The 15,340-nt window shown below is 40.4% G+C and overlaps 2 protein-coding genes across 3 annotated transcripts in view; one reads left to right on the forward strand and one right to left on the reverse strand.

The window, feature by feature from the left end:
* Positions 1-6,674: 6,674 nt before the first annotated feature.
* Positions 6,675-7,533, reverse strand: LOC104668840 (histone H2A.Z-like). Of its 2 annotated transcripts, XM_030914810.1 has the most exons (2): positions 7,347-7,533; positions 6,675-7,238 (listed from the first exon to the last, which is right to left on the reverse strand). In XM_030914810.1, exons 1-2 carry the CDS (start codon positions 7,431-7,433, stop codon positions 7,047-7,049), a joined length of 279 nt encoding a protein of 92 aa, XP_030770670.1. In that variant the 5' UTR covers positions 7,434-7,533; the 3' UTR covers positions 6,675-7,046. The 2 variants fall into 2 exon arrangements, with proteins under 2 accessions (XP_030770670.1, XP_030770664.1); XM_030914804.1 differs by having other exon boundaries at positions 6,675-7,533.
* Positions 7,534-10,936: 3,403 nt separating this feature from the next.
* Positions 10,937-15,340, forward strand: part of C2H4orf17 (chromosome 2 C4orf17 homolog) — a 37,429-nt gene continuing 33,025 nt past the window's right edge. Inside the window, exons 1-2 of the mRNA XM_010371634.2 lie at positions 10,937-11,192; positions 12,914-13,133. Coding sequence (XP_010369936.1) covers positions 13,001-13,133 — 133 coding nt within the window. The 5' untranslated portion in view covers positions 10,937-11,192; positions 12,914-13,000. The remainder of the gene's footprint in view (positions 11,193-12,913; positions 13,134-15,340) is intronic.

The raw sequence follows: 15,340 nt of genomic DNA on the forward strand, positions 1-15,340 counted from the left end.
AGCACCATGAGTGACAACTATTTGCTGTGCGTTCCATTTCTATCCCCTCTGAGGCAACAGTCTAAGGGGCACACTGATCCAGCAACCACATCTACACTCTCCTTGCTTTCTCTCTCTTTGTCCACTACTAACTGACTCTTCCAGATCTCAGTCTCTGCTCTACCTCTATTTCTGTCATCGTCAGTTCTTTTTCTTTCTCTTCCATTCTTTTATTAAGGCCTTTCCCTTTCTTCTTGTTTCAAAATTGACCCCTCTCCCACTGCTCTGTCTATCTCAGAATTCTCCCATCTTTCTCCTTTTATCAGAGTCTTTTTTAGGATATTCCCTTTCCAGGACCTCAACTAACTTACATGCAGTATGTGCAGTACTGCTGTGTGTAGATCACAGCAAGGAATACGAAGGTGTGTAAGACACAGGGCCTGATATTCAGAGGCTCACTATCTGGTGTGAGAAAGAACACACGCACTACACACACCAGCCTGTGTCAGCCTGTCCCGTCCACTCCTAGGGTGCAGTGCCCTCCTCAAGCAATCCCCTCTCTCCTTTCACCTAGTTATCCAGGTTTAATGCCATTTTCCCCAGCCTTTTCCCACTGTGTCACATGACTATTCAAAACCAATTGGTCCCACGTCTCAACAAGTCTTTGTCCTTTCCAAGATCTTAACTAGCTAATCCAATGAGCTAATTTTCCATAGTGTGCTCAAGATAGAGGGTTAAATGTGAGGACCCAGGTTCTTTTGTATTTGACTGTGATTTAAAAAAAAATTTCCCCCTTGAGGATGTTACTTTAATGTTTTTAGTTTATGGTAATCTAGTTCAGCTCTGGGTTCTTTCAGGGGTGGAGACTCTAAACGAGTTCCTTGGTTATATAGAGTCTTTGTATGGTGGCTTTTCAGATGCTGGTTGTAGTAGTAATGTGCTTAGTTTGTGTGCAGGTTCACTGTGTCCTGTGTGATTGGAATGGCAGAGGTCTCTTGAAGCTTATCTCATTCTCCAGTGGTAGGTACTTTGTTTATTTATGTTCCCCCAGCATTTTATTTACTGGGTTGAAAAGTTCAGGCTTCAGTCCAGGAGGGGAGGTATCCATGGGTTAAAACCAGCTGTGGTTAATGCAGGTTGGAAAACCCAATACCCAATTGTGGGCAGAGGTCCCAGCCTTGATAGAGACAGCTGGGGGAGCTCTTTGTGAAATGCACTAAGGTCTTTTCAGGGGAAGGGACAGAGCCACCTCAGCTCCCCTTTCACTTCAGTAGGAAGGCAATCCACCTGGCAGTCACACTCCTGATGCAGTGTCATGGCTATTCAGAGCAGGCAGGCACCTCTTTTCATTTGCAAGAATGCCGATGTTCCATGTAGAGAGGGAGTGTGACTCTAGCCCTGATGCAAGCCTGCACCTGGAAGGCACTCTTCTTGTGAGGTTGCGGACACCCTGAAGTGTTCCAGAAAGGCTGTCTACAGACACATCCATGCCAAGCTCCTGTGGGAGGAGCCCCAGCTGTATCTGCAGTAATGGATGAGGGGAAAAGAAGTCCCATTCTCCAAGACCTTTCAGGAGCACCAGGACTGCCTCATTGCTGGAGTGGAGCTGCAGATTTTCTCCACTGAGCCCAGCACTGCACTTCTGCCTCTGCTGAAAGAAACTTCCCACAAGCAGAAAATTCTAGAACTCAAGGCCTACCATACCTCAAGGCCTAGATTTTTCTTTTTTTTTTTTTTGTCCTAAGAGGTGCTCCCTTGATGTGGCGCACTTCCTCTTCCCCTAGGAGTGGGAGTCCCTTAGAGCCAGACTACTATGAATGTTGCTGCTCTTCTGGGTCTAGCTGCCCAGTGGGGCTGCCACACTCCAGAGCGGTGTTGGGGAATGTCTGTAAGGGGTCCAGTGATGTGATCTGTATTCAGGGTGCCCAGCAGTGGGTATCAGCGCCAGCTCTGAAAAGGGTGGCAGCGGAGTGACATAGAGTTTGTGAGCTTCCTTGAATACAAGTTGCCTTACTGTATTGTTGGCTTTCTCAAATGTTAGTTGTATTAGTAAGGAACTGGTCATGTGGACAGACTCAGGACCTCTTGGTTAGTGAGGATGATACAGGAAATGGTGATAGCTGAGGTCACACACAAATTTTCTCCATCCTGCACACCATCATTGTGCCTGTAGAGACTGTAATGAACTGTGGCACTTGGCCTCCAGCCAGGAGGTGGCGCTTGTAAAGGAGCACCAGCTGCAGTGGTAGCAGAGGGATTTGTGTTTGCCTTATGTTATCCAGAAGACGTACTCTGGTGACTTAGGAAATGGATGGGGCCACACAGAACCCACAAAGGTTTTTGTCCTTTGTGTTAAGCTGCCAGGGTAGTTGGAAGGGCAAAGGCAGATGGGAGTTGGGTCAGGCAAGTCTGCGCTCTGCTCTCCACATGTGAGCAAAAGCAGTGGTCCCATTGGTGACTGTAGAGCAGTTCTCTAGCCACCAGAGTAATGTTCCAGGGAAGAGCACAGTTGCCTCTACTGTGCAGTAGAGTCCACATGGAGACTGGAGAGTAGAAGGTGGGCGTAAGCTCCACCCAGCTCCCACTCACTAGGCAAAGCCAGTCTCACACTTGCAGCATTCCACTAGCAGCAGCTAGCTAGGTTCCACATAGACTGTGCTCAGAACTCAAAACTGCCCCAGGTCATATTTCTTCCCCCAAGGAGACAGCAACCATGGTTTTTAGGCCATGCCTCTCCTTGTTTGCCTGTGAAGCAGGGGTGCCCAGCTCCTGTGCTTGTAGCTGCAGCACACTTCCCACTCAAACCTCAGTTCTGGCCAAGGGGGTTTGTCTCCACTGAAGATCATATCATGGATCTCAGTTGGGAGCTTCTTTCTACCTGTGACCACCACCTGAGTTAGCTGGTAGATTTCCGCAAGGTCCCCTGTGAGGTAGGATCAGGAATGGCTTCCCTGCATCCCTGCTGGATACTGAAAATGAATACAAAGCCTGTCCTAATGCCAATTCTTCTCATACACTCCCCACCACTTACTAAGTCAGCTCCAGCACTTGGTAGAGTTAAGATCTTTCTCCATGGCCTGGATTGCCAGGTTTCCCAATGGGAGTGTATGTTCCAGAGGTAGTCTATCCCCTTCTCACATTCTGGGGACTTCCAGTTTTCTAGTTGGCTCACAGTGTAAGCTACAGCCCTGTGGTTCTTTCAATAGTCTGTGACTTTCAATTTTCTTATTACGTTCTTGTGTTTGCTTCTTGGAAGAAAGTTCATGTGTGAATCTCTACACACTATTTTGTCTTTCCAAGTGGCAGAGGCAAGCTAACAATGCCTCCAATCTGATATCTTGGGGAAAAATAACAAACTCCCCTAGCACTTGGAATACATCATTGCACTCCTTCCTAGTCTGCAAGTTTCTTCTGGAAAATCTGCTGATGGGCTTATGGAGGTTGCATTGTACATCATGAGTCACTTTTCTTTTGCTGCCTTCAGGATTCTCTTTCATGTTTGAAAATTTGATTATATTGTGTCTTGGTGTGGTTTTGCTGTTTGGGATCTTTTGAACTTCATTAGTCTGGATGACGATTTCCCTCTCCAGATTTAGAAGTTTTCAACCAACCTTCCAGGGCGGGGGGGGGAGAAGGGGGGCGACAGCCAAGGAACGGCCGACATGCCAGCAATGACAGAACGGAAAGAAATAAGAAAGATCAGAGAACGAACCGAAGGAAGGACGGAAGGGCAGGAGTCATTTCTTCTTTCTCTTTTTTCTCTTTCTTTCTTTCTCTTTCCCTCCCTCCCTCCCTTCCTTTCTTTCTTTTTTCTTTCTTTCTTCTTTCTTTTTCTTCTTTCTTTTTTCTCTTTCTCTTTTTTTTCTCTTTCTCTCCCTTTTCTCCTTCCTTCCTTCCTTCCTTCCTTCCTTTCTTTCTTTCTCTTTCTTTCTTTCTTTCTTTCTTTCTTTCTTTCTTTCTTTCTTTCTTTCTTTCTTCTTTCTTTCTTTCTCTTTCTCTTTTTCTTTCTTTCCCTCCCTCCCTCCCTTCCTTTCTTTCTTTTTTCTTTCTTTCTTCTTTCTTTTTTCTCTTTCTCTTTTTCTTTCTCTTTCTCTCCCTTCTCTTCTCCTTCCCTTCCTTCCTTCCTTCCTTCCTTCCTTCCTTCCTTCCTTCCTTCCTTTCTTTCTTTCTTTTTCTTTCTTTCTTTCTTTTTCTTTCTCTTTTTCTTTCTTTCCCTCCCTCCCTCCCTCCCTCCTCCCTCCCCTCCCTCCCTCCCTCCCTCCCTCCTTCCTTCCTTCCTTCCTTCCTTCCTTCCTTCCTTCCTTCCTTCCTTCCTTCCTTCCTTCCTTCCTTCCTTCCTGATGAGATCTTGCTATGTTAACTAGACTGGAGTGCAGTGGCTCTTCACAGACATAATCATAGCACACTACAGCCCTGGACTCTAGACATTCTCCTGTCTCAACCTCCTTTGTAACTGGGACTAGAGGCATCCACTGCCACACCTGGCTCAATCATTATTTCTTTAAGTAAGCTTTCTGCCTCTTTCTTTTTCACTTCTCCTTCTGGAACATTCATAATTCATATATTAATTTGCTTGATGGTGTTCCATAAATCCCTTTGTCTTTCTTCACTCTTTTTCATTCTTTTTACCTTTGTTCCTATGACTGGATACTTTTTTTTTTTTTTTGAGGCAGAGTCTTGCTCTGTTGCCCAGGCTGGAGTGCAGTGGCGCAATCTCCGCTCACTGCAAGCTCCGCCTCCTGGGTTCACGCCATTCTCCTGCCTCAGCCTCCCAAGTAGCTGGGACTACAGGCGCCCGCCACCTCGCCCGGCTAGTTTTTTGTATTTTTAGTAGAGACGGGGTTTCACCGTGTTCGCCAGGATGGTCTCGATCTCCTGACCTTGTGATCCGCCCGTCTCGGCCTCCCAAAGTGCTGGGATTACAGGCTTGAGTCACCGCGCCCGGCCTATTTATTTTTTTTTTTTTGAGAAGGGGTCTTACTCTGTTACCTAGGCTGGAGTACAGTGACACAATCTTGGCTCACTGCAGCCTCCACCTCTCAGGTTTAAGCAATTCTCCCACCTCCTTCCCACCTAGGAGCTGGGATCACAGAGGCACCACCATGCCTGGCTAATTTTTTGTATTTTTGGTAGAGACAGGATTTCACCATGTTGCTGAGGATGATCTCAAACTCCCGAACTCAGGAGATCCACCTGCCTCAACCTTCCAAAGTGCTGGGGTTACAGGTATGAGCCACCATGCCCAGCCTGACTGGATAATTTTAAATGACATGTATTCAAAAATTACTGAGCCTTTCTTCTGCTTGATCTAGTCTGCTGTTTAGTCCCTCTAGTAAAACTTTTAGTTCAATTTTTATATTCTTTATCTTTAGAATTTCTGTTTGGTTCTTTTTTATAGTTTTTGATATTCTCATTTTGTTTATGTTTTATTTTTATGATTTCATTTAGTTGTTTATCTGCATTGCCATATATAACTCATTGAGTTTCTATGAAATGATAATTTTCAATTGTCAGGCAATTCACAGATCTCTCTTTTCTTAAGTCCAGTTGCTAGTGCTTTTCTTTCTTCTTTGTTTGTGTCATAGTTGTCCAACTCATTGTATTTCTTGTAGCTTTGTGTTGGTGTCTGTATATTTGAAGAAATGTCCACCTCTCCCATTCGTTAGGCCTGAGTTCAACGTGGAAAGCCCTTCACCAATCAGCCTAGCTAGAGATTTTGGGAGCCTCTCATTTTTTTCTAGGGCTATGTATACTTCACTTCCCTCCTTCCCTCCTGGGGAAGATGTTTAAGAATTATGTATCTTTTCCCAATCTTGCAGAATTGTGCCAGCTGCGGTGAACTACTCACCTCTTTTCTTTATTCTTGACTTCTCCTAGGAATTTGAACTATTCTCATTCTCTGAGTGTTCTGAGTGAGGCAGGGCAGAAAGAAGTCCTTTGGGCACTGGGCCAAACAAAATGCCAGGAATGATGAATATATGCTCCACTCTCTTTTTGCTCCTAAACGGAGCATCCACAAGCTGAGGCAATTTCTCCCAGCACAGAGCTGTGCCAACTTGGGGGAGGGGCTGATGGTAAAGTAAAATTGCTCTTCCAACTCATTTCAGTGTGGCCGATATCAGTATTTTTGCTCATCAGAGGGTACTTCTTAACTGCAATCTGAAATATGTATAAAGGTATTTTGCTCTGCATATCATTGTTACTTATCATTGTTAAGTATTTCATTGTTTCTGTGGGGAGATAAGGGCTTAGAACTTCCTGTTCCATCATCTTTTGATACCAAGGAATTACAAATTTCAAAGGCAGTTTTGCTGTATTTTTATTTTTTTTGTGTCTGAAAATAATATTATTCTACCTCACAGAAGAAAACAAAATCAAATCATAGTGCCAGAAGAGACTCTAGAGATAATCTTAATCCATCTAATTACATAATTCCTGAGAAGAACAGAAAAGTCAATGTTATCAGCCAGAGAATGTTATAAGCCACAGGGATTCCTATGCCTGCCAAAGGAGGCTCTAAGATGATCATATGGGGTTGGCTATGACTGGACAATAACAAGGTAAGTAACTGGGCTTAGGAGTTTTGCTACAGTGCTCTTCTAACAAGAAACTATATATATATATCTATGTATCTATATATCTATATATCTATATCTATATCTATACTATATATATATATTTTTTTTTTTGGGGGGGGGGATATGACCTTTATTGAGCTTATCCACCAGAGTGGAAATAATGTCTGTACAAAACCAAATGTTTGTTACTATAACTTCTGCATCACAATTAAAATCCAAACAGTTTTTTAAAAACAGTCAACTCAATCAAAACCCACTACTTCAGAATCAATAGCTTCTTTGAAGCCACAGTAACACTTAAATATGGTTAAGACTCGAATGCAGAAATTTGGTTGGTTGGAAAGCTAATTAAACTTCCAACTTGCTCAAATAGAATTACAAAAAGGCAAAATTGTGTTTTTCACAGAGATACAGTCCACTGGAATCACCAACACTGGACAGCTGTTAGAGTATTCAGAGTCCTGAGATAACAAGGAATCCAGGCATCCTTTAGACAGTCTTCTGTTTTCCTTTCTTCCCAATCAGAGATTTGTGGATGTGTGGAATGACACTACCACCAGCAATTGTAGCCTTGATGAGCGAATCCAATTCTTCATCTCCACGAATAGCAAGTTGCAAGTGACAAGGGGTAATAGGCTTTACCTTTAAGTCTTTTGATGCATTTCCTGTCAGTTCAAGTACCTCTGCGGTGAGGTACTCCAGGATGGCTGCGCTGTACACAGCGGCAGTCGCGCCCACACGTCCATGACTGGTCGTCCTAGATTTCAGGTGTCGATGAATATGGCCCACTGGGAACTGCAAGCCGGCTCTCTGCGAGCGGGAAACCGCCTTTGTCTTGGCCTTTCCGGAGTCCTTTCCAGCCTTACCGCCAGCCATTTCGAATTCTGCTGAAGCTCAAGCAAGCAAGGCAGAGAAAAGGCTAATCGGACCCACGGTGAGATCCCACCACCTACTCCTTCGTCGCACCGCGATTCAAACTGCCGAAACTATATATTTTTTAAAAAAAATTTTATTGTAGTGACAGGGTCTTGCTATGTTGCTCAGATTGGTCTTGAACTCCTGGCTTCAAACAATCCTCCCACCTCACTCTTCCAAAACACTGAGATTACAGGTATAAGCCACCATGTCTGGTGTGAAGCTTTATATTTTCTACCTATCCTGTGTGAACCCAGATTTTAACCCATGAAGAGAACTCTAAGGGTGTATTCACCTTTTCTGAAGAGCTTCTTTTTAATTCTTTTGAAGTTTTCAGTTACTCATATTCTTAGAGGAAGGCATGACTTACAGGAAGTCTTTGGAAAAGGCTGGGTGAGAACTGTTAAAAGGCTGCAATTAAGGTATGTGCTGTGGCTTGGGTCTTCTTTTGAGGTCTTCTCCCAAACTCTCATGGTTGTTTGCAGGTTCATTTCCTCCCAGCTTTAGAACTCGTAATACTTTGCTTCTTTAAGGTCAGCAAGGGAGCATCTCTGATAGTGGGGAAGGCCTAAATCTTATTTTAAAGGGCTTATCTGATTAGGTTGGGCCAGGCCAAAATAATTTCCTTTTGATTAACAGAGTTTAATAAACTCGAAGTCATTCTGATTAGGGACTTTATATCTGTAAAATCTCTTCATCTTTGCCAGAAAATGCAACCTAATTGCAGGAGTGATATTCATCATATTATTAGGTCTACTCACACTGAAGAGAGGGCGATAACACAGAGTATGTACACCATGGCGGGGAAGTCTTGGTGGCCATTGTAGAATTCTTTCTATGACACTTATGTCAGCATTTTTGTTGTGCTCTGGAGATCACAGAGTGAAAAGTACTGTTTTCTGTGATTGTAGATATTTGTTACAAATTCGAGACTGAACCACCATATGCTTTCAAAATTGACAGAACAGAATATAGGTAGTCCAGGTACCAGATGAAATTAAATTTTATTCTTCCATTATGTTAAATTAGCACCTTTTCCTTTCAGAAATCACTTACAATGCTTTCTCATATGTTAATCAGACACCTGTGACATTTTTATAGTAAATGCAAAGTGAGAAAGATTTTAGGTGATCAAAGTGAATAGGCCTAACTAGTTCACAGCTCTGAGATGTGGCCACACTGAATATTCATGGAAAGAACAGACCTTACAGAGTATCCTGCATATTTACACTTGTATCAGTCAGCTTGTGCTGCCATTACAGAGTACAATAGACTGAGTGGCTTCAACAGCAGAAATTTATATGTTCAAAGTTCTGGAGGCTGAAAATCCAAGATCAAGGTACTGGCAGGCTTAGTTTTTGGTGAAGCCTTGTCTTAGTCAATTTGGGCTGCTATAACAAAATACTCTAGACTGGGTGGCTTAGAAACAATAGAAAATTATTTCTTACAGTTATGGAAGCTGGTAAGGCTAAGATAAAGGCACTGGCAGATTGAATGTCTGGTGAGGGGCCACTTTCTGGTGATAGACGTCCCTTTCTTGCTTTGTCCTAACATGGCCAGCTCATGCAAGGAGACAGAGAGGGGTCTGGTGTCTCTTCCTTTTCATATAAGGACACTAGTCCTATAAGCTTAGGGTCCAACCATTATAACCTTATTTAACCTTAATGATCTCCTTGAGGGCCCCATCTGTAAATACAGTCACACTGGGAGTTAGAGATTAAGACATGAATTTGTTGGGGGACACAACTCAGTCCATAACAATTTTCAAAATGTCTGTGGGCAATGAACAGCCTGTGGATTTCCTGCTTATCATGACCCCCAGATAATGTTTAAATATCACTAATTACCATTCATAAATATATGCACATATTCCAAAAAAACTCTCCATCTATTTTCTTTGCTAAAATAATAGAGTATCCAAGGCAACAAGGACACCTGTGCTACCCTGAGAAGTGCAACAGAGAAACCCCTGTCTTTTTTATTCTGACAGAATTAATGCAAACAACCCAGTTGAATCATTTTTTTTTCCTAGTAATGAGACAAGAAAATTCCCCATGGGGCTTCATAAACAGAAAATAACATAGTTACATAGCCAAGTACATGTTGATCTCTAGTGGCCCTCTCTAAGGGAAAGCACAGCACACACAGTGTAGACTTCTCCTACACAGAATTAGGTATTAATGTCAGGATCTGTGGTTGAGACTGCTTTTTATAACCCAATATACATTTTCTCCCTCTCTTGTTAGAGCCCCTGTTTTAGAATGGGATGTCAGTGTGCCCTGTTAAGAAACTACATTTTCTATCCTTCCTTGTAGCTATAAATGGTCAATGCAACCTAGATTATTGTCTGAGACTCATGAGAAGGCTCTTACAAAGAGAGCAGATAGCTAGCATGTGCCCTTCTCAGCCCTTACCTCTCTAACCTTCCTCTTGTTTCCTGCTTGGAATACAGATTTGATATGTGCAAATATAGCAGCCATCTTGGATGACTGGAACTTCAGGAACCATCTTGAACAAGGGATAATTTCAAAAATGGAAGCCAAATATTAAGAAAGATGGACCTAAAACACAGATGAAGCCAAGGTCCATAATGATGCTTCATAAAGCTTCTATAGCAACCCTAGATGGTTGAACTCTTTCATGTGAGGAAGAAATACATGCTTTCTATCTTACTTAAAACATTATTTCTGCTCTCTGTTATTAGCTGTGTAAAGTTTCTCAGCTGATACAAAGTGAAAACTAAAAATCTCAAAATATGAAAATTACCTTAGAAAGTCAATTAGATCTCCCATAAAATCCCCCATAAACTACAGTAAAACAGGGAGGCATAAGACATAAGAATGGGTTATAGGTAAAGGCAATTAAGCCTTTAATCTTGGGCCAGTCAAGAAAACAGACCAATTAGGCTCTATCCTTGCATTGTTTTAAGCTAGTATTTGCCTTTCAGAAATTGTCTATATTGCTTTCAGAGATTGTAATTCAGAAATTCAAAATCATGTGTATTCTGAAAAGTCTTGTGAAGCACCACATGTACATGTGTGTATGTTTCTCTATGACTTCTCATTAACATTTCAATATTTTTTCATGGCTGTTGAACAGGTCATCAGCACAGACATCCCGACTACCAGAGCAGTGTATTCCATTCACAATTATTAGAAACTCCTTCAAAGCATGTATACCTTCTCCCCGTTGGTTTTGGATTAAGCTAAGTTTGGTTATATCATAACTGTTCTTTAAGCAGAATTGTGGGAAAAATTATAAATTTGATTTATATTGCTCTTTGTTTTATTTTTCTTCTTTTTCTTTCTCTTGCATTAGATTTAACTCTATTATATGTTCAAAATTGAGGAAAGCCATTTGTGGCCACATGGTTTTGTCAAGTGGGTAACTGGAGGTCTGAGAATAGTAGGTGAGAGGTTCTAGAACTCAGATTTTTCTAAGGAATGTTACCACATTACCAAGCTATGTAACATATCTTGACAACCAGGGAGCCACATAGGCTCCTTGGAGTAAGAGTGTGAGAAACTGGATGAAGACAGCTGTATTATTTTGGAAGCGTTCGAAATTGGTCTGTCTCTACCAACTAAAAACTTCTAGCTTAAGTGCAGAGATTTAAGGAGATTAACAAAAATTCAGTCCAGACATATTATGAGGCTGGGAGGGTATCAACAGACTTGAGTTCCTGTCAGCAAGGTCACCTGCTTTTAATACTGTCCTCAGGTATAATTTTAAATTCATCATTAGAATAATGTTCTAAAATTTTAGGTATGATTTAGTTAATAGTCTTCAAGTTCATTCTTTTATCAAGAGTACGTAAAAGCCAAATAAGTCTCTTTTAAGAAAATGAAATACACATTGTTTTCTTGTTGACTTTTTTTTCAAAATTTAAAGTGTATCACTACCCTTTAATCTAAGAGAATTGATGTGGGACAGACATATATAGATTAACTAAATAATATCAGCTAACATTTAAGTCAATTTCATCAGGTTATAGATAAACAGACTGAAATCTAGGCAATAAAACAATTAATCTGTGGTCACTTTGCTGGTTAATGGCGAATCTGGGACCATGAATCCTATCTTTAAATTTCTGGTTTAATGTTTTTTTCACTCTCCAAATTGCCTGCTGTGCTCCTTTCCCCTCAATACAAGTAAAAAGCAAATTTACTGGCTCAACTGTACAAAAGGCCCCACACCAAAAGAATGAGTAAGTCTAAAGTGTGATTTAAACAAAGAGGTCAGAACTAGCTCCTCACTGTGATATTCACAAAGAGCAATATGAAAATACACTTTTTATTGCTAGATAGATATTTTCTGGATTTAATATCTACATATATTTTACCCAACCTAGGATAATTTTAGTATTTATGTATATCAAACTGAAGTTTCTGAAAACCAGTTGTTCTGTGGCAACAAGGCCGGGAATTTATACACCATACACTCTAAGTATATAGCATGAAGCACTTAAACATAGATTGCTTTGGTCCAAAAAGGCAGTCAACGATCTAAAAGCATCCATCCCAACAAAATCCTGAGATCAATTTCTAGAACATGAACATGTTTTAAACACTGCAAATTATTCTAACCCAAAAAATCTCTGCCATGGTTATCAATAAAACGCATATTTCCCAATTCTGCTACGATGAATAAGATTTCCATGTAAGATAGAAAAATGCAACAGGCACCAGAAAATCATCCTTCTTAGATTTCAAAATTGTATACTATTTTCAAGAAAGTTTAAACAATGACTTTCTATGTTCTTAATCCAGAAAAGTTTTTTCTCACATGGTTGTGAATTCACCAAGATACATAACATTATCTTTAATCTCCCAGGTCTATGACACCGTAGGTGTCTAAAAATGTTAACTGTTACTCAATATTGCAAACAACAATATGGCAAAGGTTCTCTGGTTTATCATCTCCAGATATATCACTCTTTTGGACTTTTTTCCTCCTTTGGGTTTTACCATTCTCTGAGAAGACGATACACATTTTAAGATGCTGGGTTTTATAAGTACAATATGAAGGGTCTTTACTTAAAATTAATTCAATGTAAAGTGCATTTGTGAGTACTGTATTTAAAAGTCATCATTTAAATTTACTTTATCAAAATTGATAATCATGTAATACATTTTTTGTTGGTAAGCCAACAAAGTGAGCTCAAATGAAATTAAAAACAGAATATACCTTATGCTTTTTATAAATATAATATAAATATTTCAAAATCAAACACTTTGATTTTCCCCTAGGTAAATTTTTTATGATCTACCCATGCCTATGCTTTTCAACGTTTACAAAAATTTGGTCTGAAAACAAAATAGCCTCACATTGCTGTAACATGAGAAACAATTTAGTTCAAGCAAAGAAGATGAAGAAATGTTTGATATACAAGAAAATGACAAGAAACTCTTGTCAGAATATTTGTCATTTTGTGATTTCAGGGTCTGAGCACATCTGGAAGTGAGGTCAATCAAGTTAGACCCCAAAAACTTTTGTGACAACAGTGGAGAGGGGAAAATAAACACACCATGAACATGAACCTCAACCCCCCAACATCTGCTCTTCAGATCGAGGGCAAAGGCAGCCATATTATGGCTAGAAATGTAAGCTGCTTTCTAGTCAGACACACCCCTCATCCCAGAAGAGTCTGCCACATCAAAGGTAAAGTGACTTAAGGTCCTAGTATGTGTCTCTATTCTCTACACTTGGGCTATTTGATAATTCTGGCAGGTAAACACAAGGCTGCTATTCAAAATATTTAACCACTGGAGAGGTATGGGCATCGACTGTTGGGACTAGGTGCCAGCACTGGAGTGACAGCAGAGGCCTGCAGTCCCTCTCTGTGTCATACAGTAACACTTAAATTGCTTGATTGTTAGGATAGGGACCTGGAGAGGGGCCAAAGTGGAAGACCGCTCAGGGAGCTCAGGGCAGCCTTGACCCATTGATATAAAAATATTTCAATATTTTAACAATCCACACATCCATGCTAACATCTACATGCTAAATATCATTCCTAAGGAAGCATATGTTTTACTCCTGCTTCCTTCCCTTCTGTCTTGTCTTTTCTCCCTCCCTCCTTGCCTCCTGCCCTCATTCCCTCTCTCCCTTTCTCCCTTTCTTCTCTTTCCTTTCCTACCTTTTACTTTAACTTTATACAATAGATTTACTCAAAATTAGACATTAATAACAGCATTTCCCTTTTGAGGGAGGCAGTTAAATTGAGCTTGGATTGAAGAATGTTAAAAGTATACAGTTTTTAAATACCTCTTGCATTCTGAGATGTTTTGAGAGGTACAAAGAGAAAAGGGTTCTGATGTTTTGAGGGGTACATTTCTCAAGGTTATTAAATACATGGAAAATAAGCAGAATTGTTTGGACTTCACAGGGTGAACCAGCCAATTCACCTAGGATGGGGTGATTGTGTGATACCACTCCCGACAAAGTAGCATATCAACATTGGCTGTTGGGTATAATCTAAATAGACCCTTACGCCTATCCCTGAGATTCTTATCCCCAAGAAAAATGCTGCCATAGTGAACCCCAGCAGATGGAAATGTGTCATATTCCTGAGGTGACAGAGAAAGTGATATTAAAAACCAATGTCATTTAACTCAGGCAAATAATTCATGACTAACACCACAAAAGCAAATGCAACAAAAACAAAAAGAAATAAATAAATTGGACCTAATTAAACTAAAAAGCTTCTCCACAGCAAGAGAAATAATCAGCAAACAGACAACACGCAGAGTGGGAGAAAATATTTGCAAACTGTGCATCTGACAAGGGACTAATATCCAGAATCTATAAGGAACTCAAAGAAATCAGTAAGAAAAAATAAATAATCCGATCAAAAAGTGGACAAGTAACAAGAACACAAAATTCTCAAAAGAAGATATACAAACACCCAACAAACATATGAAAACATGCTCAACATCACTAATTATCAGGGAGATGCAAATTAAAACAACAATGAGATATCACCTTACTCCTATAAGAATGGCCATAATTAAGTCATAAAACAATAGATGTTGGCATGGATATGGTGAAAAGGGAACACTTTTACACTTATGGTGGAAATGTAAACTAGTATACAACCACTATGGAAAAACAGTATGTAGATTCCTTAAAGAACTAAAGGCAGAACTGCCATTCAATCCAGCAATCCCCCTACTGGGTATCTACTAAAAGGAAAATAAGTCGTTATATGAAAAAGGCACATGTGCATGCATGTTTATACCAGAACATTTCACAATTACAAAGATATGGAACCAACCTAAGTGCTCATTAACCAAGTGGATTTAAAAAATGTGGTATACATACACCATGGAACACTACTCAGCCATAAAAAGGAATGAAATAATGTCTTTTGCAGCAACTTGGATGGAACTGGAGGCCATTATTCTAAGTGAAGTAACTCAGGAATGGAAAACCAAAGATCATATATTCTCACAAGTGGGAGCTTGTAAAGTATACAGTTTTTAAACACAAGCTAGAGGATGCAAAGGCACAAGAATGATATAATGAACTTAGGGACTCAGTGAGAAGGTTGAAAAGGGGGTGAGGGATAAAAGACTACATACTGAGTTCAGTGTACACTTCTTGGGTGATGGGTGCACCAAAATTTCAGAAATCACCACTAAAGAACTTATTCAGTAACAAATCATTCTGTTATAAAGACACCTGCACCTGTATGTTCACTACAGCACTATTCATGGCAGCAAAGACGTGGAATCAAACTAAATGCCCATCAATGATAGGCTGGATAAAGAAAATGTGTATATATACACCATAGAATACTCTGCAGCCATAAAAAGAATGAGATCATGTCCTTTGTAGGGATACGGATGGAGCTGGAAGCCATTATT

The sequence above is a fragment of the Rhinopithecus roxellana genome, chromosome 2, assembly GCF_007565055.1.
Source record: "Rhinopithecus roxellana isolate Shanxi Qingling chromosome 2, ASM756505v1, whole genome shotgun sequence".
Classification (NCBI taxonomy): Eukaryota; Metazoa; Chordata; class Mammalia; order Primates; family Cercopithecidae; genus Rhinopithecus; species Rhinopithecus roxellana.

Coding starts and splice junctions, on each gene's coding strand:
- LOC104668840 (XM_030914804.1), bottom strand. CDS start 7,433: ATGGCTGGCGGTAAGGCTGGAAAGGACTCCGGAAAGGCCAAGACAAAG.